This window comes from Macaca mulatta, chromosome 12, assembly GCF_049350105.2.
Source record: "Macaca mulatta isolate MMU2019108-1 chromosome 12, T2T-MMU8v2.0, whole genome shotgun sequence".
Taxonomy (NCBI): Eukaryota; Metazoa; Chordata; class Mammalia; order Primates; family Cercopithecidae; genus Macaca; species Macaca mulatta.
Genome location: NC_133417.1, coordinates 54205169 through 54228046, shown reverse-complemented (window position 1 = coordinate 54228046; position 22878 = coordinate 54205169). Strand labels below are relative to the sequence as shown.

The 22878-nt window shown below is 39.2% G+C and overlaps 1 protein-coding gene across 7 annotated transcripts in view; it reads right to left on the bottom strand.

Annotated features, from left to right (window-relative positions):
• Window positions 1-208: 208 nt before the first annotated feature.
• Window positions 209-22878, bottom strand: part of LYPD6B (LY6/PLAUR domain containing 6B) — a 189047-nt gene continuing 166377 nt past the window's right edge. For all 7 annotated transcript variants that reach the window (XM_015110077.3, XM_028830684.2, XM_028830685.2 and 4 more), the window contains 4 exons: window positions 10150-10301; window positions 6815-6913; window positions 2463-2593; window positions 209-926 (listed from right to left, as the gene is read on the bottom strand). In XM_015110077.3, the coding sequence (XP_014965563.3) occupies window positions 762-926; window positions 2463-2593; window positions 6815-6913; window positions 10150-10264 (510 nt within the window). In that variant the 5' untranslated portion in view covers window positions 10265-10301 and the 3' untranslated portion in view covers window positions 209-761. The remainder of the gene's footprint in view (window positions 927-2462; window positions 2594-6814; window positions 6914-10149; window positions 10302-22878) is intronic.

Here is a 22878-nt window from a genome sequence, read left to right as displayed (position 1 = left end):
ATATTCTCAGGTCACTGAGTTTGTATTAGCATCCTAAAATGCATCTCTCCCCCAAAAGATAAAAGCTAAGTAGCTTTAGCATAGAATTTTATAGTTTAACACATATCACCAACGGTGCATGGACACAAATGTCAGTGACCTATTTTATGGTCCTGGTAACTGTTTCGCCAGAGGTCTCCACATCAGTCAAGAAACACACAAGCATGCATTTACATTGTATAATTTAAAAGCTTTATTTCCCCCCACAATTAGCAAATAGATTTCATGTTAGTTCAACTGGAAGTTTTCTTCGTGGCAGTTGCCTTTCTCATGCACTAGTCTGTTGGTGGGGAAAACTGCTTTCTCGTGAGGGGAAGGGCTAGATTTCATAGAGACGCTCTGAGCTAATCATATAAACAAGAGGGTTTGACCTGGCAGCCTCTGAGGCAGTCAAGGAGGTCAAGAAATTCTTTCAGCTAAAGGCCTAATCAGGTGGGACTAGTTGCCAGGATCCACTCTGCAGAACTGACCAAACGTAGCTCTCTTTGACCAGGAAGCCTGGAAGTCAGACCATCTTCTCAGGCCCTGCCAAATTCCCATTCTCAGTCCTGTGGCCTCATGTGGGAACATTTTATCAAAGCAAACCACTGGCTTTCGCCTTGGGGTCCAATGTGCACTCTTCACCAAGTGCAAGATTGATCTTCACTCCAAAGTTCGCTGTTCACACAGTTTTTGGCTTGTGCTTTAGAGGCTGGTCTCTGCCTCTCCTAGGAATGGTGGCATCACAGTAATGGAAGCACAAAGACCCAGGCGAGCACTGGTAGGTAGGGTGTGGGGGCACTGCTGCCGGATGTTCTCTGAGCGTGCATTATGGCAAACACTGCATTACTGTGATTGGTGGGTAATTCTACATTGCAGATCATTCCTTCACAGCAAGACCTACACTCCTGTTACAAAAAGGAGAGGAAAGGACAGTGAATAATAGGAAGAAGAGGGAAGAGGCAAAAGAAAGAAAAAGAAAGAAAGATAAAAGAAAGGCTTCTTCAGCTCTATCTGAAGACAGACAATTGGAGTTGGTTATCCAATTTTGTATCATCTAGGCTCTTGGGTACCCTTCCCCCACGAATGCCAATGGAATGGAAGGGAAAAACCATGCTGAAAGTCTTTTATCCTAACTGTGATTTATCTGCATCAAACCCAACCCAAGCGTTAGCAAGGCAAAGAGGAAGAGAAACTGAATAAGAGTGCTTGATTGAATCCACAAATCTTCTAAAGGTTTGTAAGGGAAAACACTCAGACAAAAATGAAAGCTAGGAACCTTTGGGATTAGTCATTGATTTTCTTTCCTAGTGCTACTTGTTAGGGGATAATAATGACTCTGTATTGTCTATGCTAACACCTGATTCTTATCATTACAGCAACAATGGTTTGCTAATTATGGTTGCTGAGTGGTGTAAGAAAAAAAAAAAAAAAAGGCTTGTCCCTAACAGGTGTTTTCAGGGGATGTTTTCAGGTAAACCTTGCCAGGTACAATGCCTCAACCTGATAAACCCAGCCATTCATAGAGGCTTCCAGGATGACTAGGTATGATAAAGGCATCAATTTTAGGCATCCATATCAGTCGTTCTCAACCCTGGCTGCACATCAGAATCACCTTGGGGAACTTTTTAAAAAGATCCTGACACCCAGGACCCTACTCTGAGGTTCCATTTCAACTGGTGTGGAAAGCCTGCCGGCCCACATCCCTCAACAACAAGCAGAGCGTGTAAAAGCTACCCAGGTGATTCTTGTGTAGCTAGAGCTAAAAGCCACTGATTTAAGAATCATTTTCTGTACTTACAGGGTAAATCAAATTCTAAAACCTCATGAAATGAACATACTTTCAAGTAATTCTTTCTTAAGCATTTCAGAATTCCAGGCATATAAAGGAGTGAAATGCTCATTTAGAATGATAGAATGAGAACGTTACAGTGATCAATTGATCTAAAAGGTACCTACAGTTCATCATATTAAACTGAGGCTAATCCTTCAGACTCCCTTCCTCATCTAAGCAGAAGCAGCGGATAAGACAAGGTTTCCTTCATAAAAACTGTCACCATAGTCCTCTTGTCACCTTCCAGTGTCCCTTTGCAGTGTTCTTGGGGACTCCTGGCCATCAAAAGAGCAGAGCAGGCGTTGCCATTTTCTTGTGGATAGTTTGCTCTCAGGTCACCAGAGTTGGCCTTACATCATTCACCCACAGTCTGAGGTCTAGGGTCTAGCTCTGGAGTCTGGGGAATGCCGCTTGTTTATAGTAACATTATTTCTTTTTGAAGGACAGAAAGTCCAACTGCTCTTTGGTCTGTATTTTATCTTTGTATGGAGTCTTTCCTCAAAATGCAAACATGGTCAACATTTTACTATCCTTCCTGCCTCTCCTTTGATCTACGACTTACGTTACTAGCATGAAAGTTTAGACAATAACACACACACACAATCCTTACCGTATGTTCAGAATCTCGGCTGTGGTGGCAACCGACAAAATGACATTCACTTCTGGAGGCGCACTTTTTAGTGATGGATGTGCTTCTTCCATGGCTGGTAAAGTGATGAACTGTCAAACAGTACTGTGTGTCTAGGCAAGAGGAAACAAAAAACAAAACCGAGAAACAAGGTAATTTCATTATCCACATTACAAAAGAGATCACTCAACAATTAATGCAGAAAGGACTCAAATTCAGGCCAGTCCTGGGGTTTCTAGGCAAGACATTTCATAGCAGTGAACTCTGAAGTTTCTAGGAGATATTTTTCAAGACACCAGCTTCTGAAGCATGTGCGTGTTTTGAAAATGAATGTAAACGGGCACTCATCCTGTGGTTTCGGTTAGAGCTGAGGAAAAACTGAAAGCATTTATTTTATCAAACCATGGGTCTGCTCATTTGATATGAAAATATTTATGTCTCTGGCCCTTTCTTTTTCTCTCCCTCTGAAGCACGTTCTCGAAATCTAAAATAAAATGAAAATTGTGAAGGTAAAATGCAATGGGGCAGAACACTTGTTTCATTATTCATCATTTTTCTCTTATATATTAATAGGCCATGTGGTGAGCTGGGGTGAAAAGCAGGTGCTTTGAATTACACATCACGATCACCTTTTTCACTCATCTGTTAATTGCAAACACTGCAATTAATTTTGTACCAACCTAATAATTTCTATTCTGGTTTTAATCCTACCAATATGTTAGACTTTTCTCATCAATGTATTTCCATTTCTCTCCTCCTCTTTAATTAACTCTTACTTTCCCTGTTTCCCACTCACCACCTCCTGCTTAGTATAGCTACAGTACCTCATTTCTACCCAGAATTATCCTTAAGGTTTTATGCCACTCACATTTTATTACTTAGGGTTCTTTCGAGAAGTTTCATTCAATATCCTAGGACATTATTCTTTGGTTCTGTGTCTCTTTTATACCGGAGGCCAATGAAATGCTTCTTAGTTTATTGATCAGAGACTACAACAGCAATGCCATAGAATGGGAAAAAACTGGACTAAAGTTGAGAAGATTGGGCTTATGGAACTGCCTCTGTCATAGGTGAGCAAGTCATGTTAGATCTTCTGAGCTCATTTTTTTTTTTTTTTTGGTTTTAGGAAAATGATGATAGATAATAAGTGTCTTGGTGCTTTGATAGAGTGGTGGTAAGCTTTACATAATACGAACAGTAGCAAGCCCATATTGAGTGTGCACCATCAGCCAGGTACTCCTCTAACTTGTGTTCAAGCATTCAATCCTTACCATAAGCCTTAAGGTAAGTCACATTAACAGCCTCATTTTACAGTAAATTGAGGACAATTTCTTGCTTATGGTCACATAGAAAGAAAATGGTGAAGAGTAGGATTCTAACCCAGGAGGTTTTCTAGGGCTTGCACTCTTAACCAGAACATTATTCTACTCCTCAGTATACTTAATATTAAACCACGTGGCAATTGATATGGTTTGAATCTGTGTCCCCATCCAAACTTCATATCAAACTGTGAGCCCCAGTGTTGGAGAAGGGAGGTGATTAAATCATGGGGGCGGATCCTTCATCAATGTTTTAGTGCCATCCCCTTAGTGCTGTTCTTGTGATAGTGAGTTCTCATGAGATCTGCTTGTCTAAAACTGTGTAGCAGCTCCCCGCTCTCTTTCTTGCTCCTACAACCACCATGTGAGATGCCTCATTCCCCCTTTGCTTTCTGCCATGATTGTAAGTTTCCTGAGCCCTCCCCAGAAGCCAAGAAGATGCCAGCATCAGGCTTCCTGTACAGCCTATGGAACCGTAAGCCAATTAAAGCTCTTTTCTTTATAAATGACCCAGTCTCAGGTGTTTCTTTATAGCAATGCAAGAACAGACTAATACAGTGATATAATGTAGAGTGCCCTACAAGAGTAGCTGACTTCCAGATTCAAAAGGAAAGGGAGCCGCTAAAAGTTCTGGAGAAGACATTTCAATTTCTATTCCAAACAAAGAAGAATCGAAAACTGGTAGCTGCATGTGTTCATACAGAATGGCACATATGCTAAGGCAGCCCTAAAAAGTCAGCATAAAAGCCAGGGTAAATAAAACAAGAAATGTCATTCTTGTCATATCCTGTTACACAGAGAACTTCTTTTAACAACCCCGACAGACCACAGAAATGAAACTGTAAAGTGAAAAGGAAACCTGAGATGACAAAGAACAATAGCTGTAGGCCTATTTGCCCCCAGAAATGGTTGACTATCACTCCCTGAAATGACAGAGTGAAAAGTAAGAAGTTACACCCTCAATTAGAATTCCAGGTGGTTAGTGTCTTTGGGACCTGCCTGCCTATAGTCAAGAATGGTCCTGTCGTGCCATGCTGGAATGCAGGGCCATTCCGTATTGAGCCCATTAAGAGTCAGCCTCTCAGGTGGATGCAGCAGAGCTGACTCTCTTCCACCCTTCCCATCTCTGATGTTTTCTTGGTGATGGAAAGCTGCAGCTTCTCCTTTGGTTCAGCCATGTTTCAACAGAGAAGAAATCCTAAAACCCAGAAACAGCCACACAATCTTTGCCTGCATGCTAAAATGGCTTTGGTTAACTAATGACAAATTGGAGCATTATGCACAGACTTAGTAGGAACAGTGGTTTGGTACAATTCAAAACAATAGCATGATCTATGAAGATAAGGCCTAATAGGCTGGTCATCAGTGCCGCAGTTTACTACTGTTCTAACCCTTGCTGCGCAGTTTTCAAGGCAACTTAAAGCAAATTGTTAAAGGATGATACTCTCTGAAACAAAGTAGTAAAGAGAAGCATCAACAAACCTTGAAAACTTTGAAATAAAGATAAATTTCTGTTGAAAATGTAGAAATAAATCCCCAAATATATATAATCACGCATGCACATACACTCATAAGCACACACACAACTTAAGGACGGTCCCTTGACAGAAATGTAAAAGAACCCCAAGAAAAACATATTTTGGTAATTAATTATTCTTGAAAATAAATAACAAAAAACACTGTCCATATGGATGTCACAGCCATTTGTGCTAATTTATGGCATAAGATTCTCAGGCATAGTAGACGTCTCCAGTGTGTAGTATTTATTGACTCCACACATTGGTTTTAACTGGAAGAGATAAGGCTATGCCACTGCTATAAATAATGTGGTATTGGAATTTCCAAAAGATTCCTGGTAACAGGAGACCAAAACTAGTTATCTCCAATTCCACAGGAGTTTGTTTTTCTTGGCCTTTTATATCTGAAAAACCTAAAACACAGTACATTCTAAAATCTGAACAACCCAATCTCCTCATAAGTAGGGTTTTAGCATTTCAATTCATCCATCAGCACATTCTGTCTGCTTTACTTCCAAGTTCATATGCATTCAATCATTCACCTCCCCACCTCCTCTGCTCCTACCAACCTAGTCCAAATTCTCATCTTCTGTCTGAAGACAAGAGTCGTCATTTGGTGGTCCCTTCTACTCTTGTCCCCAACCCTCCATTCTCCACACAGCAGCCAGAGCAATATTTTGGAACACAACTGCTGTGTACTCCCTAGCTTAAAACTCCCTACCGCCTTCTCATCACCTTTACAATAAAATCCAAACTATCAGAAAAAAGAAGCTCTTGCATGTCCTGGCCCTTGCTTCCCTCTCAGATCCTTCCTCCATCTCCCACTAAGCCTCTGCAGCCAGTCTCCTTCCTGTTCATTGAAGAGGCCAACTATCAACCTTGAAAACTCTGCATTTGCGATTCCCTCTTCCCGGTATGTTCTTCCTACAGATCTCCACATGGCAGCTTGCTGTGGTCACTCAGGTCTTAGTTCTAAGGTACAGTTCTCAGAGAAGATTTCCCTGACTATCTATTCAGAGACTTTCATTCATTCTGTCAGCAAATATTTACTGAGAAAACATGGGCCAGGCACTGGATTAGGCACTGGGATATATCAGTAAACTAAACAAACTAAAAAGATACTTGAAAGTTTGTTAAATGAATGAATGAGTTTCCCAAATATCAATGTATCTAAAGAGTACAGAAATCATCCTTTGTTTTGAGATGGTAAGTATGACTTTTCTAGACGTATAATCAGGTATTTCTGAAATTCTGAGAATGACTTAATCAATATTGTGGTCTATGTGTTCTCCCTGGTAAATAACATTTAAGAAATTCTTTCTTAAGGTACTCAACTTCAATTTGAGGCTTTGACACCGGTTTCCAAGAACTCTCAATATAGTCTGATGTTCGGATAGTCTCAGAAAAAAATACATCTGATTCCTAAAGAACATCATCAAATCGGGAGAGATTCAAAAGAAATGAGATCACAGAAGTCTTCCAAACTCAGTACACTTACTTTGTGGACACCATTTGTCTTCTGCCCATCTATTGCAGTTATAATTATCCCCTGCATTTTCACAAGTAAAGCACTTGAAGCTATTTGGAAATGGTGTAGCTTTAAAGAAAAAAGCAAAGTGAAACAGTAAGTTACAGAAGACAAAAATTTCAAACATCAAATATGGCACAAAATTAGCAACTTTAACAGATGAAACAAAACTTACAAGCTTTCATCCTTAAAATTTCTGTTTCTAGAGAGCTAGATTTACCCATCAGGCTTTTGGGGACTTTTCTTTATTCCCTTTTGTTTAAATGTCTTCTAAGAATTGCCACTATAGAGTAATGAAAGTGGTCCCACAGCTACTTTGAAAGATGCATAATATTGTTCTATTATCATTTATAATTTGGGAATAAGTAGGGGCTGAGGGGGTGAATGAGGGTGGGAGAGGTATTGGAACACATGTGTCATCCCTGAAAAGAACTGGAGTCAGATTAACCTGAGTTTGAATTCTGTTCTTCCCACGGATTAGTTGTGTGATTTTTAAAATTCTAAGCTATAATAATATTTATATTAATAATGAAGATGCTCATGACTTGCAGAAGTATAATGATTAAATGGGGGGTTGCAAGCAAATACCTTGTAGTCTCTAGCACATCAGATCATGCTGGTTTCTGTCCATATGCACTTCCAATACAGCTACATTTAACCTCAAACAAGTAATCTCATCTGATAATATGCCAATTATCACAACATTAGACCTTGGCCAGGAATATAACATTTAATATGAGGATGATAGTAATTCTTAAGCCCTTATCATTAGACTAGTTTGTTATGGAAAGAAGGATTTCTGAGTTGCTGGCAGTCTGGACTGAGAGCAACTTGTCTTTACACCTTTTTTTTTTTTTTTTTTGCCTTCTTGTATCTTGTAACTTTAGTGAACAAGAAGAAAAAACTAAAATAATTTGACATTTCTGTATAGACAAGGTATAGGACCCTGTGTACAACTTTCAATTCTCCCATTTTTGTAAGACAAAGACACTGTTTCATCCTCTTTGTTCTATTAGTAAGACGGTAACCATCCTAGTAATATAACTAGAAGTTGGGGTGAAAATCAGAAAGCAGTGGGAATTTCAGATAAAGGGGAGGATATGTATGGTAGCATAAAACAAGAACAAAATATCAAAAGCTAAAGTTTGGAGGACAAGAAGTTAAATACTGAGGATATATTTCGGTTTTGCCTATGTTTGAAAGTGTATTAGGTAAATAAATAAATAATGACATCCATTTTCACCAATTAAATCAGTACAGTTAAAAAATACTAATATTCAATGCTGGTAGCTAAATGGTTAAAGTATAAATTGGCACAACCTTTTTGATTTAGTAATTCCAATTCCAGGAAATCTATTCTAAGGTCATTAGCCAACTGAAGAGAAAGTGCATTTAAAAAGATAATCAGTGAAGAATTATTTAACATTTAGGTTGCTTGTGATTTATTTTTCTTTCTGATATAAAGTGTGGGGGAATAGTGAAATAAGCTACAGACCAGCCTTATGATTTTTTTTTAATGTAGAAGACATTAAACTATCTTCAAAGACATTGGGAAATATTCAAAATATGTATAAAGAGAGGAAAAACTGTGTAAAACTAAATTTGTACCATCTCAGTATATCACATATGTAAATACACATACATAGAAAAAACACTGGAAGGAAAATATTCCAAAAGAGAAACTCCTTTGAATCTTGTATGAATAAATTTTATTTTCTTCTATATGTTTTCTGTCTCTGCAATTTTCTATAATGAACATGTATTACTTTTTTTCTTTTTTAAAATTATTTTTTTTTCTCATCATAAAATTGTACTAAGCTTAAAAATTTCAAAATTTGTAGAGAAGTTAGGGTCTATGAAAATGATGTCTGTGCCATGTCTTTCAGTTATCAGTATATAATTATTACCAATTTAGGAATGTATAACGGTAGTTCAAGGTGTATATGTGTAGTATATGTATGTATATGTACATGTATGTATAGTATACATGTGTATATATGCACACACACAGAGATAACCATCCCAAATAATAAAACACAAAGTAAAGAACAGTAATGATATAGATCTCATTTAGGAGTAGTATAAGAAGAGGGGGTTCTCACACCTGACCATGTATCAACAGTATCAGGAGAGCTTCTTAAAAAAGAAAAGCAGGGAAAAAAAGAAATAAATATATTCTGCATCTCACCCTCTTGACTATTAAATCTCTGGAGAAGTGATTAGGGATATGCAGTTCAAAATCCTTTCATAATGATTCTGATACTCTTCCAGGCGTGGGAACTACAGGCACTCACATGTATACCAAATAATTTTTTATTTATAAGAATCACTCTTTAATAAAGTACATCAAAGAAGTTTTACTTGTCTAAAAAGAAAGGAGGGTTAATGACATATGTATACAAACACGTATCTATACATATGTATGTAAAATGTATTAACATATATGTCCTGTAGATGATATACACTAATATTTGCCTATTTTTAAACTATTAGTGGGAAAGTTGAGTCTTATGTAACCTTTGCTAATGGTGATTATGCGTGGTAGTAATGAAAATCCAGGTGATATTTTCTTCCAAATTTCAAACAAATAAATCTGTTTTCAAAATCCTTAATGGCCATTTGAAAAGATTAATAGATCATTTATGCAGAAACATTCAATAGCCAATTTCCTTCTCCAGGGAAGACACAAAGAACAATGAATTTCCTCTACTAGGCCATGATTAGGAATGGTGTTTCAGAAGTGTGTGTGTGTGCGAGTTCTTTTTTTTTTTTTTTTTGAGACGCAGTCTCGCTCTGTCACCCAGGCTGGAGTGCAGTGGCCGGATCTCGGCTCACTGCAAGCTCCGCCTCCCGGGTTCACGCCATTCTCCTGCCTCAGCCTCCCGAGTAGCTGGGACTACAGGCGCCCGCCACGATGCCCGGCTAATTTTTTGTATTTTTCAGTAGAGACAGGGTTTCACCGTGTTAGCCAGGATGGTTTTGATCTCCTGACCTCGTGACCCGCCTGCCTTGGCCTCCCAAAGTGCTGGGATTACAGGCGTCAGCCACTGCGCCTGGCCCCAAAAGTGTTTTTTAAAACAAGAATGCTATTAAAACCTCAGCAGGAAGCCAGACCATTTTAAGAAATGGAGAAACTTTCACTTACCATACGCTTACCCATAGAAGTAATGGAGACTTTCTGTTTTATTCTAGGGATAAACCAAATGTTCTGGGAAAGACGAAGTTACAATAAATGGAAAAGGGGGCTTCATATGAACACTCTGACCCCACAGCCACGAACTAGGATGGCAACCACCACTACTTACGGTCGAGAGGAGGCCTCACATTATAGAAGTTGATGTTCTTGGCAAATGCCCAGCTTTCTGAGAAGATAATGATCTGGACAACAGCTATAGCGAGAGCGTGACAGAGGAGCAGCATGCTGACCTTGTGTGCTGGGCGGTCCAAACTCTTCTATCTACGGTGAAAAGACACACTGGTTCAGTTTCTTTATATTTTACACATCAGTGGGTGTTTGTTTTGCTTCTGTTTGGAAAGCTCCATTATTCAAATATATCCAACCATCTAACCTGTTCTGTAGGGCCAGGACCTGTGAGTAAATTGCATTGTTTTTGATCAGATGAAAGGTGAGTAATGACCTCCTTCTACTGGTCAGGCCACTGCACTAGCCAGGTAGGCTTTAGCAGCACACACGATGGCCTTTTGAGTTCAGAAAGGACAAGCAGGCAGAGCTGGCCTGGCTGCACCCCATTCCATCAGTGCCTGCGGCTAGCTGGTTTCCTCTGTGCTGAATCACCGGATTTCTTAAATCAACCGTGGTTCTGAGGCATGTTGAGCCAAAGTCACTGGACCACCTATCTGTCAGTTCTATTCCTTGAGTCAACATTTACATTTGATAAATTTTGCAAGTCTTTCAAAACCTGGAAGAAACAATAAAAGTGGGAGCAGTGAGAAGGACGGCAGGGGAAAGGACAAGGAGTCTGAGAAATAAAATCTCTGCTAGATCTCAGAGCACACTGATAGTAAGAAGAGAGACAAGAGTCGCTGTGAACTGCCAGCCCCTCCTGTTTCTGTCACCCTGGGCACAAGAAGCTGCCAGGAGGTTCTAGAGGAAACAGAATAAAAGTTGTCTGAAAAACTGACAACCATATAATGTTAGTCCTGGTCCACAAATACTACTCACCGTGTTTATAGACTTTAAGTAGGCAGGGGAAAATCCCAACAAAATGACAGACATGTACATAGCACTGAGTAAAAGCTATGACATCTTAAGCCCCCTGGCTCTGCTCCCCCAGAGGCAGACCTGGTAGCAAGAATATTTATAATGTCACCACTGACAGATTTCCTTTGACAAGGGGGAGCTGTGGGCAGCAGAAAAAGTATGTTAACTGGGAACACAAAGACTTTGGTTCAGGTGCTGGCTCTGCTATTTATTAGCTGCCTGACCTTGGGCAAGCTCTTTAAACTCTATTAACCTTAATTTCCTCATCTGTGAAGTGGCTTAATAATACCTACACTGCCCACATATGTAGGTAAATGTGAGCATCAAATGTAGGTTCAGAAGGGATCACATAGGATTGTGTACATAAAAGAACTCATCATAAAAGTTCTGTGAAAATACTGGAATACTAGAGTTCAATAATATTGGCTGAACTCCTTCTTGCTGAATCAACCAGTTTCAATGGGTTTAGGGAATTTTTCAAAGGAAAAAGTTTGATCTCTGCATATACAAGCATAATCCTTCACATGCACATTTTGTTTGAAGCCAGAGCAATAATGCACAGATTCTAGGAATTTTCTTCTCTTATTGTGGGTATACTGATTTTGCATGTGTCGCTAATAAGGCCTGCCTATGGGGATGGAACTAAGTTATTAGACAATATGTAGCCATAACATCCTATCATCCCTATTGATGGCGTTTGCCACTAATAGAACTGAGTTGCTAAGAAAGTACTCAGAGTTATAAAACAACAACAACAACAACTTGTGTGAGTATGTTTCAAAAAACAATAGCGAGACTTTCTACCTGCATTTTAGCTCATGTACATAATCATACCTAGTGATATATAAAAATATATATAAATCTTTCCTGGTTCATTTTAGAAACCAAGATTGGCCTTTCAGTTATTGGATTTCTAAATTCTATTCTTATGCTCTTTCTGAAGAAATGGACAGTTAGCAAAAAATATTATCCCTTACAGTCAAGTGGTTGTACCGATACAGATTCTGATTCTCCTATTTATTTCTCTGAATTGGTCTATTCCATAGTCATTATTGTACCCTTCTTTATACCAGTGGAGACCCTTTGAGTGGGGGAAACTAATTAATCCCTTTTTCACAGTCTCAGAATGACTGTTCCAGTAGCAATCCTCAAGTGTTCTTATAATATGGAGAGAAGGCCTAAGATATAGGTTTCAGTGTCGTGTTGTCTATATTCAAATCTCTTTTTCACCACTAAGCAACTATGGGACCTTGGACAAGTTGCTGAATTTCCAAGACTTGGCTTCCTCATCTCTAGAACAAGCATAGGATAGTACTTACCTCATAGTTTTGAACCGAGGACTGAACGACCCAGTGCATAGGAAGCGAAGCACATAGTTCGCATGCACTGAGTCATTGAGCTGAGCACATGTGCTGAGTGCATGGTTAAAGCTCTATTTATTGAGCACTTTCTACTCAACAGTAAAGAGCATTGGCTCGAATACCTGCAATCAAAACTGCTATTTGGTGCAAGCTCCTTAACTTCCCTGTACCAAAAATTTTGCATCTATAAAATGGGAGTAATAATACCCACTTCATAGGGTTGTGGGAATTAAATTAATGCCTGTAAAGTACTTAGTTACATGCGTGGAATTTTACTAATTTTTACTAAGTAAGCACTTACTATTATGAACAAATCCCCAGTTTGGTATCACAAGTAAAAAGTTTGGTTTTCCTCATGTAATCTCAGTGTGAGACAAAAGCCCACTCATTCATTCAACATGTTGTTATTGATACCTAATAAATAACAAGTTATTGTTATCACTGACTCCCCAACAAGGTCTTGACTCTAATGCAAATTGCATTTTAGAGGGAGAAGACAGGCAATACATGTGGGCAAAACATAATTTCAGATAGTCATAAGTTTCATGAAAGAAACACAATAAGGCGAGACGATAGTGAAGAGAAGGTGCTACTTTACACAGACAATGGACCCAGTGTGTCTCTCTGAGTAGGTGACATTCGAACAGGTAAATTAAATGATGGGAAAGAATCAGCCAAGTAAAGAATCAAGGGAAAAGTAACGAAGGTCCTAAGATGGGAGGAAGCTTGCCTCATGGGGGGAACTCAAAAAAAGCAGCCAGTGTGGCTGGAACATGAAGAAGTAGGGGACTGGACAGTCAGGGAGTCGGCAGGGCCAGATCACACAGATGCTTACTTGCCACGGCAAGAATTTTGAGTCCAGCAAAATCAAGAAGTTGTTTAATTTAGACCATCTAATCGTGAACAATGCCAACAATGCTTTTTCTCTATCAAGTAATTAGTCCCAGATTCCTAGCCTTATCTCTAGTTCCTGAAACAAAGCGATACAAACGATAGTGAACATAGAGGAATATGGAATTCAGATACACTGCAAAAGTCTCTCTAAGAATAAATGACAGACAACTTAAAAACAACTGATTGAAAACAAACACAAGGATTAGGCTTCTTTCTGGTTTTTCTATCCTTCGAAATAGCACCGTAGGAACCCTAGCTTCATTATCATTGTACAAGTGAGGAAACTGTGGTTTGGCGGCAACATATGTAATGATCCCAACACACTTCTCAGAACATAGTATCCTCTCAAAACACTTCCACATAGCACAGCCTAGCCTGCTAAACTTGAAAGCTAATGAGAAGTATACCAAAAAAAATTGCTTCCATATAGACAAAATGTATTTTCATTTCCATTTTTAACTAAAACAGCATAGACTTATTCTATCAAAATTCTGCAAAACTGCCAAAGTTTTGCCTGTCAAGTGAGGAAAGTACTAAATAAAAATGTCTTCTATTTCCAGAGCATGTTTTCTAATCTCTTACCATCTACTGCTTCTTCCTGAGGACTTATATCTATCTCTATCTATTCTTCAGTGTGTAGGTTTGTGTTAACATGACTGTTTTATTTTTCACAACTCAAACACATTAGGATAATGAAAAAGTAAATGACTAACTCTAGTAGCTGACAGTTGTTTTACATTTAGAATCATTTCACAAAGACTCTGAACTAAAAATTATCTGCTGAGACTTTGCTGAGTAGGCTTTCATTGCAGCCTTTGTGGCAGAACAAGGTCACAAGAGAGCTTATATTTTGCTCCAGAGGCGGAGAAATCTTTCATATGGATTAGATTAAGTCATTCAGGTTATTTTCTCCAAAGCCATCACATAGAGCAGTGTTACTTCTTCATACGCGAAGAGAGGTGGCCTATGAGCGTCTTCAGGTTATTTGCAAAACTATGTGTCTAGACATGTTTTCCCTCTGGGTGGAGTATCTCAAAGGAATCCACATAACTGATTGTAGAGACCCACATAATGGTTAAGAGCAACTTCTTGCTGTTTCAGAATATGGCTATAATAATTTGGCTTCCTGTGACTTAGACATTTTCATATTTTGACACTGAGAGAGAAAGTTCCACATATATATTAGGTATCTGGTCCACTTCGTGAACTCAAGGGTAGCTCAAAACATTTTTCCCAACACAGAGCTTATTACCTTCATCCATCTTTCCCACATAGTAGGCCTGGTCAGAAATCCCTCACCGATGGTACTGATCTTTCCTGTGCTTTATGAGTCCTCCCTTTGAAAGATACATTAATACTTGCTCCGGAATGCAGAGTGCTTCCTTGCCAGAAGGAAGGGATTTCTGCAAGGCATATATACAGGGATACAGCAGGGATGGGTGACTCTCAGGCTTCCAGAGAATTGCAGGTAGCCAGATTTGTAAATTTAGGAAGCCCCACCTGAGACTTTGGCCTATTACTGACCAGAATCAAGGACTTACCTGGCACTTGGTCCAGAAGCATGACTATTTCCCAAGTTTGAGCCTGGATAATCATCTCATCCAACACGTGGCATTTTACACTTCCAGGGAAAAGACAGAAAGTTGATCGGGTCTTCAGGAAGCAGCACATCTTTGACATCATAAACTCTTTTGAGGTAGGAAAATGACCCACATTTTTTTGTTATATTCCCCAGGCCATGCTCAGTGCATGCTAGATACTCAGCAAATACTTTATGGAATAGAGCCAACCTCATTAGCTATGACCTATAAAGACTGCCTTAGTTACTAAGCTAGACAAAAGTGGTGGGCTGTTTAGAATTGGCAGGGTGTCCAAAGATGATAAAGAAATGATGAAAGGTGATTTGAAAAAGAAGAGACTAAACAAAGGTGGCAAATGCTGGCATTTCTTGCACAATTGCTAAAAATGAGTCAGCAAGCACAAGGCCAACTTCAGCTGCCAATAAAATAAATGAAATAGATAATGTAAGGGGAACAGCTCTACTAAGTCCAACATGCCTATCAACACTCACATTCACACCTTCCCTGCAAGCACCACTTATCTCACAGTAAGACACTTTAATGACAATCTTTAACAGGCCTGGCTTCCCTTGTAAAAAGAATAGAAGGCAAAGTGGAAATTCAAACTGAAAGCTGAAATTTTACTCAGAAAGAGTGGAATAGACAAAAAGACTCTTCTTCCAAAGGGAAATTAGCCAGAAAAGTTTACCATTTACAACAAGGGTTGTGCTACTTGCCTCTGGCTGTTAGGCCAGGTTGGCAACTGGAGACATGCTGTTTTCCATTAAATTTAGGAAGAACACTGGTGGGGCTTAGTCAAGACCAGGTGCTCACTCCCTTCCTTGCAGGGGAACTGAGGCTTCAGTTCCTAACCTTCCCTGGGCATTGGGAACCTAGTTCCTACAGCTTCAATTTCTCTTTGCCAATACGTTCTCTATTTCTGGTACATGGAGGGTTGTTTTCCCCCACAAGTTTAAATATGAATTATTTTAATTTTAATATATTTAATCTAGCATTCTATGTGCCTGAAGCAGAACAGGAGAGAGAAGTTGAGCTTACAATCAACCCCATCATCTCAATCTGACGATATTAGCTCTCTATCGAGCACAAAACTTTACTCTTGGATAACAACATTCAATAGGGAAAAATAAAATCATGATTCAGGCTTAGCCATCATTATAGCTTGTCTGGATCTTGAAAGTAGTGCAATTAAAAGTCATGCATTTGTACCAGGTACTGTACTGAGCACACTGTCCCTGTGTACTCAAAAATTATTGGGACCAAAGTCAATATGAGCCACTGGTAAGATGTGACTGACGAGAATTAATACAATCATCTTTGAGAGGAGGAATAACAATGAGCTTTAGGTTCAGAAATACCTAGAAGAAAATTCTGGTTCTACATTTACCAACCAGGTGACCAAAGAGTTAAGAAATATTGTGCCCATTTGCCAGTAAGAAAAGTGAGTCTTAGAGTCACGCAGGAAACTTCTAAGTTGTGGTGTGGATTGAGCACAATTACATAAGTAAAATACATTTCACTTAGGTGGGGTTCAAGAAATCTTAGGTGCTTGCTTCCCCCATTTCTCCCTCCTTCACCCTTGCTTTAGACATTATTAGCAGCATAATAGAAATCAGATCAAGTGGCATAAATGTTCAGCTTCATTGCATACTGGCTGGAGTAAACCTGGTCAATAGGATTGAGTTCTGTGCACTGATTTCTTAAGAAGATTTAGAAATTCTCTCTATTGCAACCAAGGGAAAGTTGGAATGAATGACTGCCAAGGTCCCTTCCACTTTTAATATTCTATACTTTTTATGGAAAGAGATTAATGAAGAATTCTAGTTATTCCATACAGTCATAAATGTAATATAGCAGTCCCATCACATTTCAGATTCCTGCTGTACTGCTTTAAATAATCTAAACTTACAAAAAATCTCATCAAGCACAGGATCATAAACTCAGAGAAACAAGTAACTCATTTTTTAAGTTTAAAGGTGTACATTTTGCAATGCCAAAAACAGAGCTTTTTCTACTACATGCAACCTGATCAAAGAGAATGTCTAAAGCAGCACCGATGTTAAAATAATTTCATTATGCAAATCAATTTTAAATCTAATCATGAATTAATCCATGGCCCATAAGTGTATAATTTGGGTGGAGAAACAGTCTAATCAATTTTAAAGACATCTTTTTAAATGTGATTCAAATTTTAAGAAAAAGCTAAAAGACTCTTCTAAGGTAACAGCTCTTCAGCTACATTTCCGTCACAGACAGGATTTTATACCTTTTTGGAGAAGCCTTTCATGACATTAGAAAGGCAACATGGTAAGAGGTCCACATAGATAAAATTTAAGAGCAGCCAGGCATGGTGGCTCATGCCTGTAATCCCAGCACTTTGGGAGGCCGAGGTGGGCAAATCACAAGGTCAAGAGTTCAAAACCAGCCTGACCAATATGGTAAAACCCCGTCTTTACTAAAAAAATACAAAAATTAGCTTGGCGTGGTGGCACGTGCCTATAATCCCAGCTACTCAGCAGGCTGAGACAGGAGAATCACTTGAACCTGGGAAGTGGAGGTTGCAGTGAGCCGAGGTCATGCCACTGCACTCTAGGCTGGGTGACAGAGTGAGACTCTGTCTCAAGAAAAAAATAAATAAACAAACAAACAAACAAACAAAAACTTAGATGTTTAGGAATTAGAAACTCCCTTAAAAAGAGTCAAGACTGGCTTGTCATATTTTATGCAACTATTTGGACAAATGGTAGGAACCTAGTAAGAATGCGTTGATGAAATTTGAGAGTCTCCTTCACACGGGTGGAATAATTTTTACCCTGTTTGCTTCCATAAATGATTTTTGGAAGGCTTATGCCCAGTCATGTATGCATTAAAGCTCTTACAATACTGAATAAAAGTCATATTGGATGAGAGGATAGTAAAGATCCTAATCCCTTCTAGGAACAAAGCACTCAGCTGTGGGTTTCCCTTTCCTCTGCACTTCCTAGAAGCCAGGGGAGACATGGGACACACTGATTCTCATTATTTGAGAAAAGATAATTCTTCCTGATACTTAATTCTCTAATTAATGAGTCATACCATTACAATATAGGGGGCACCAAACAACATATGAATAATGTCTGAAATTTGTTTTGAGGACCTCCAGATGCCTTTGTCATTTGGCTATTTAGTTATTTATTTATTTTTCTTGAGACGGAGTCTCACTCTGTCGTCAGGCTTGAGTGTAGTGGTGCGATCTCGGCTCACTGCAACCTCCACCTCCCGGGTTCAAGCGATTCTCCTGCCTCAGCCTCCTGAGTAGCTGGGTCTACAGGTGTACGCCACCATGCTCAGCTAATTTTTGTATTTTTAGTAAAGAAGGGGTTTCACCATGTTGGCCAGGATGTTCTCGATCTCTTGACCTTGTGATCTGCCTGCCTCGGCCTCCCAGAGTGCTGGGATTACAGGTGTGAGCCACCGTGCCCAGCCTGGCCATTTCTTTGAAAAAGCCAAGGACATAACATTGAAAGGTAATTCTATACAGTTACTTCTGCTATCAGGTATACAAATGAAAGATTTGTTTTTCTTTTCTATGGAAGAGGAGTGTCTTTATACTTGAGAGAAAGATATAGCTGGACAGAAGTTCTGCAGGAGAGCTGCTCTCTTTACTAAATTCATTTCTTTTAATAACCAATCAAAGCTCTCCTAAGAGAAATCGAGGCTGAAATGTCCAGCAGCTGGCTAAAGGACCATTACTTGACACTGGTTGAGTAGAGGAGTGTATCATGCCACAAATGCAGTCTAATACGTGACACTCAGTTGAGGAAATTTAGCATTCATCGTCACTCAGTGTGTAAGGTGACGGCTAGTGCTTTTTTACTTCATTTAGCCTCAGCTGACATAGAAAAATGATTGTAAAAATAAAGTTTTCATACAGATGTGTTTCTCACTTGAGAAATTTCTCTGTATATGTGTGTTTGGATAGGTGTATATGTGCATACACACATACATACATACATATATTTTATTGAATGTATTCATTGCTTAAGCACGAACTATGTGCCAGATTGCAAAATTGTCCCTAGAACTCTGTTTAAGGGACAGTATTCCCTATCATCTCAGCTGCCTTCAGCACCCACATGGTTAAATGGGAGAGCTGCACAATGCAGAATTGTTACTAGGCATCTGTCCCGTCTTTTTACTTCCGTCCCAGGGTTTTATGTCACTGACCATTGTTTATAAAGCCCCCACTCACTCAACTTCATTCTTGAATCTACATCTAGAAATATATTAACCAAGTAAAGAACATGTTTTTTGATATCTATCATTTTGAAACAGGAGGGCATTTAAAAATGAACAATAAACTGCATGCTACGGCAAAAGAATATCATGCTGACTTTTGCATAGTCACAAAATCCAGAACAGATTATTCAAAGAACTCTCTGGAAGCTGACAAGCTTATAAAAGCAATCCTAATAAAAAATTTCTGCATTCTGCATATATAACAAAGTTTACAGCGTGTCACTTGCTCCATAAATTGCCACTATTACCACTTGGAGCAGAAGGAACTGTACATAGATAAAGATATATATGTGCATAATTTCATATTCCCAGAGGAAACTGAAAAATTATGTACATTAAATAGTGTTTTAATTGCAACATGAAAAACTACATTAAATGGTTCATGATATGGTTCATGGTCCCACAAGGGTAAAGTCAAGTGTAAATGCTGACTAGTATAATGGGGAGAAACCGGCCTTTGGAGGCGCTCAGGCCTGGGGGCAAATTCTAGCTCTGTCCAGGATCTACTGCCTCTAGGTGATCACTGGATTGTGCTGAGTCTGTTTCCCTATCAGTAAAATGGAGATATCACATAACTATATTACAGAGAGTTTTGTGGAAATTAAAGGAGAATAAAAAATAAGCCCCTACCTATTTCCATTTTTGTCAAATTATTAAATCAATTAGAAAGCTTAATGCAGAGATTTATTGTTCCTCTATGGATGATCATACAGGCAAATATTATTATTATTATTATTTTTAATTGTATTTTTTTTCTTTTTTTTTTATTATTATACTTTGAGTTCTAGGGTACATGTGCATAATGTGCAGGTTTGTTACATATGTATACTTGTGCCATGTTGGTGTGCTGCAGCCATCAACTCGTCAGCACCCATCAACTCGTCATTTACATCAGGTATAACTCCCAATGCAATCCCTCCCCCCTCCCCCCTCCCCCCTCCCCATGATAGGCCCCAGTGTGTGATGTTCCCCTTCCCGAGTCCAAGTGATCTCATTGTTCAGTTCTCACCTATGAGTGAGAACATGTGGTGTTTGGTTTTCTGTTCTTGTGATAGTTTGCTAAGAATGATGGTTTCCAGCTGCATCCATGTCCCTACAAAGGACACAAACTCATCCTTTTTTATGGCTGCATAGTATTCCATGGTGTATATGTGCCACATTTTCTTAAACCAGTCTGTCACTGATGGACATTTGGGTTGATTCCAAGTCTTTGCTATTGTGAATAGTGCCGCAATAAACATACGTGTGCATGTGTCTTTATAGCAGCATGATTTATAATCCTTTGGGTATATACCCAGTAATGGGATGGCTGGGTCATATGGTACATCTAGTTCTAGATCCTTGAGAAATCGCCATACTGTTTTCCATAATGGTTGAACTAGTTTACAATCCCATCAACAGTGTAAAAGTGTTCCTATTACAGGCCAATATTATTAAGGCCATACGATAGCGGACAAGATTTAAGACTGAAATTCAATATACATATTTTCAGCTCTCAAATTCTATGATTATCTGAGCACATATGACAGCAGAATGTAAAATTCCTCTGAAGACCAATTTTAAGAAAACTACTCTAGCATACATGTGAGAGCAATATTTAGGCCTCACTGGAGTGTTTCCATTTATCAGCCTTCTAGTAAATCTATATGATTTGCCTATACTCATAAATAACATGCAGTAGTTGTAATAGCATTTGTTTTAAAAAGCAACAGACTCTGTGCTTTCACTCGTATCATTGTTTTATTGCCTCAAGTGTGTGTCACACTCCCCACCCTGCTTTGAAGGTCCAGTTCAAATACTTTTCATTCACCAAATCTTTCCATGCCGACTCCAGCCCATGAGGTACTCTCTAGCCTGAAGAAAGCTTGGAGTTTGCTTGTGGACACAGACTGTCCTTCCTTGCTTAGCAATGGGTTGGGCAGAGAAGGCCCAGTCCATGTTTGGAGACGGGCTGAAGGTCTCTAAGTGAACACAGACCTCATACACTTGCAAATATTGCGAATTTTTAAAAAATGACTTTTCACGTTTTTACCATCATAATTGCCATTTCTATTTTGATTGTTTATTTAAGTGAATAATCTTTTAAGTTTTGTGACACTCTTTTAACAACACTCTTTTCAGTTACCCACGTGGAGATTATGAGAACTCCATTTTCAGCAACTGAAGGTCTGTTCAACAATGGTCTAGTACATTCGCCTGTGATTCAACACACACTGTGTGGGGCCTGAAATACACTACAACCACACCACCTTCCCAAGCTATCCCAGTCGGTGAAAGGGAAATGAACTCTGCTTGGCTTCTCTCTTTGCTTCTCCAGAAACACCCTCTATCCCTCTCCACCCTACACTGTGCTCTGGGAAGCTGAGCTAAAGAACGCTCACACGGTTCCCCTTCCACTGGCTGCTGGTTTGGTTTTGCCAATAGCAGGTGCTGCTAGATTGGAAGATGGAAAGACAGTGAGATTGGGCATTTATTCCCCTGACTCCCTCCCCATCAGGTTATCATCATGTCCCACAGATCCTAGCAGGGGGCCAACTCTGCAGCTCCCATCTCCTGGATTCTGGCAACTGTTTTCTCCTGTCTTCTAGGCCTATAAAACAATACAGTGGAAATGATTTTCTCTGTTGCTAACTCTGGAATCTGTTACTACCCCTAAATCTGGCCCACATCATTGTAAACAGTCCCTCTATTAACTCTCTTAAATAACGCCAGGTTGTTTATACCAGGTGGTTTCTGCCATGACCCTGACTGAGCCTTGAATCTTGGCTAGAAACACCAGGAAAAGAGCCACTCTGGACCAAAGCATTACGACTTGTTTTAGCAGAGGTATTACAGGCAATGTTGCAATGAATAAAGGGTAGCCTCTTTACTATGAAGTGTAAGGGCAATTGTTATGATCTATTAAGTTGTAGGAAACCAACAACTAGATTTATGCTACAAACCAATCAGGGTAAGAAGGAAGACATTAGTAAGAAAACGAGAATATTAATGAGCAGTATACCAGAAGATAAATCTAGCTGAAGAATATTTTATAATTTCATACAAATATCACCACCCTCTCAAAAATTTAGCTTTTTCTGCTTCTACCATCACTAAAGCACATCGTTAAATAAGCAGAGAGAGATGGGCAAGATTCTCAAACTTTAATAAAAGGGCTCAGAAAGATGGGCACATGTTGGTATGGACATAGCGTTGAAGCCCACTGAGGCCATACTATATTCTGGGCTGTACCCTTTTACTGCATTATTATACCTATCAATATCTACAGAGATGTAAGTTTATTTGAATATAATAAATTCACTGAAAACTGGAATCCTCTATTTGTGTGATGATGTTTGGCCCTATAGTTTCCTTTCTAAGATCGAGTATTTCAAGAAATAACACTAGATTCCTACTTGACAAAAGGCTTCTCACTTAAATTAAGAAACTACTCTTGAACTGCTGTCTGCTTATTATTCTGGCGGCCTCTCATCTTCCACAGTCCCAGACCTTTTCACTGCGATAATGTTCTCAGGAGCCTCACGTGTCCAGGAAAGCCCTTTCCTGCACCTTCCAAATTTACTCGTACCCCCTTTCTTAATCAATTTTATTTCCTCTTCACCCTCTTCTTCGCCCTGCTACCCTCACTCAAGGTCACCTCAAAGAGAAAAAAAACGTTTAAAAAAGAAGTTAAGCTGGAAACGCACACTGAGATCTCAT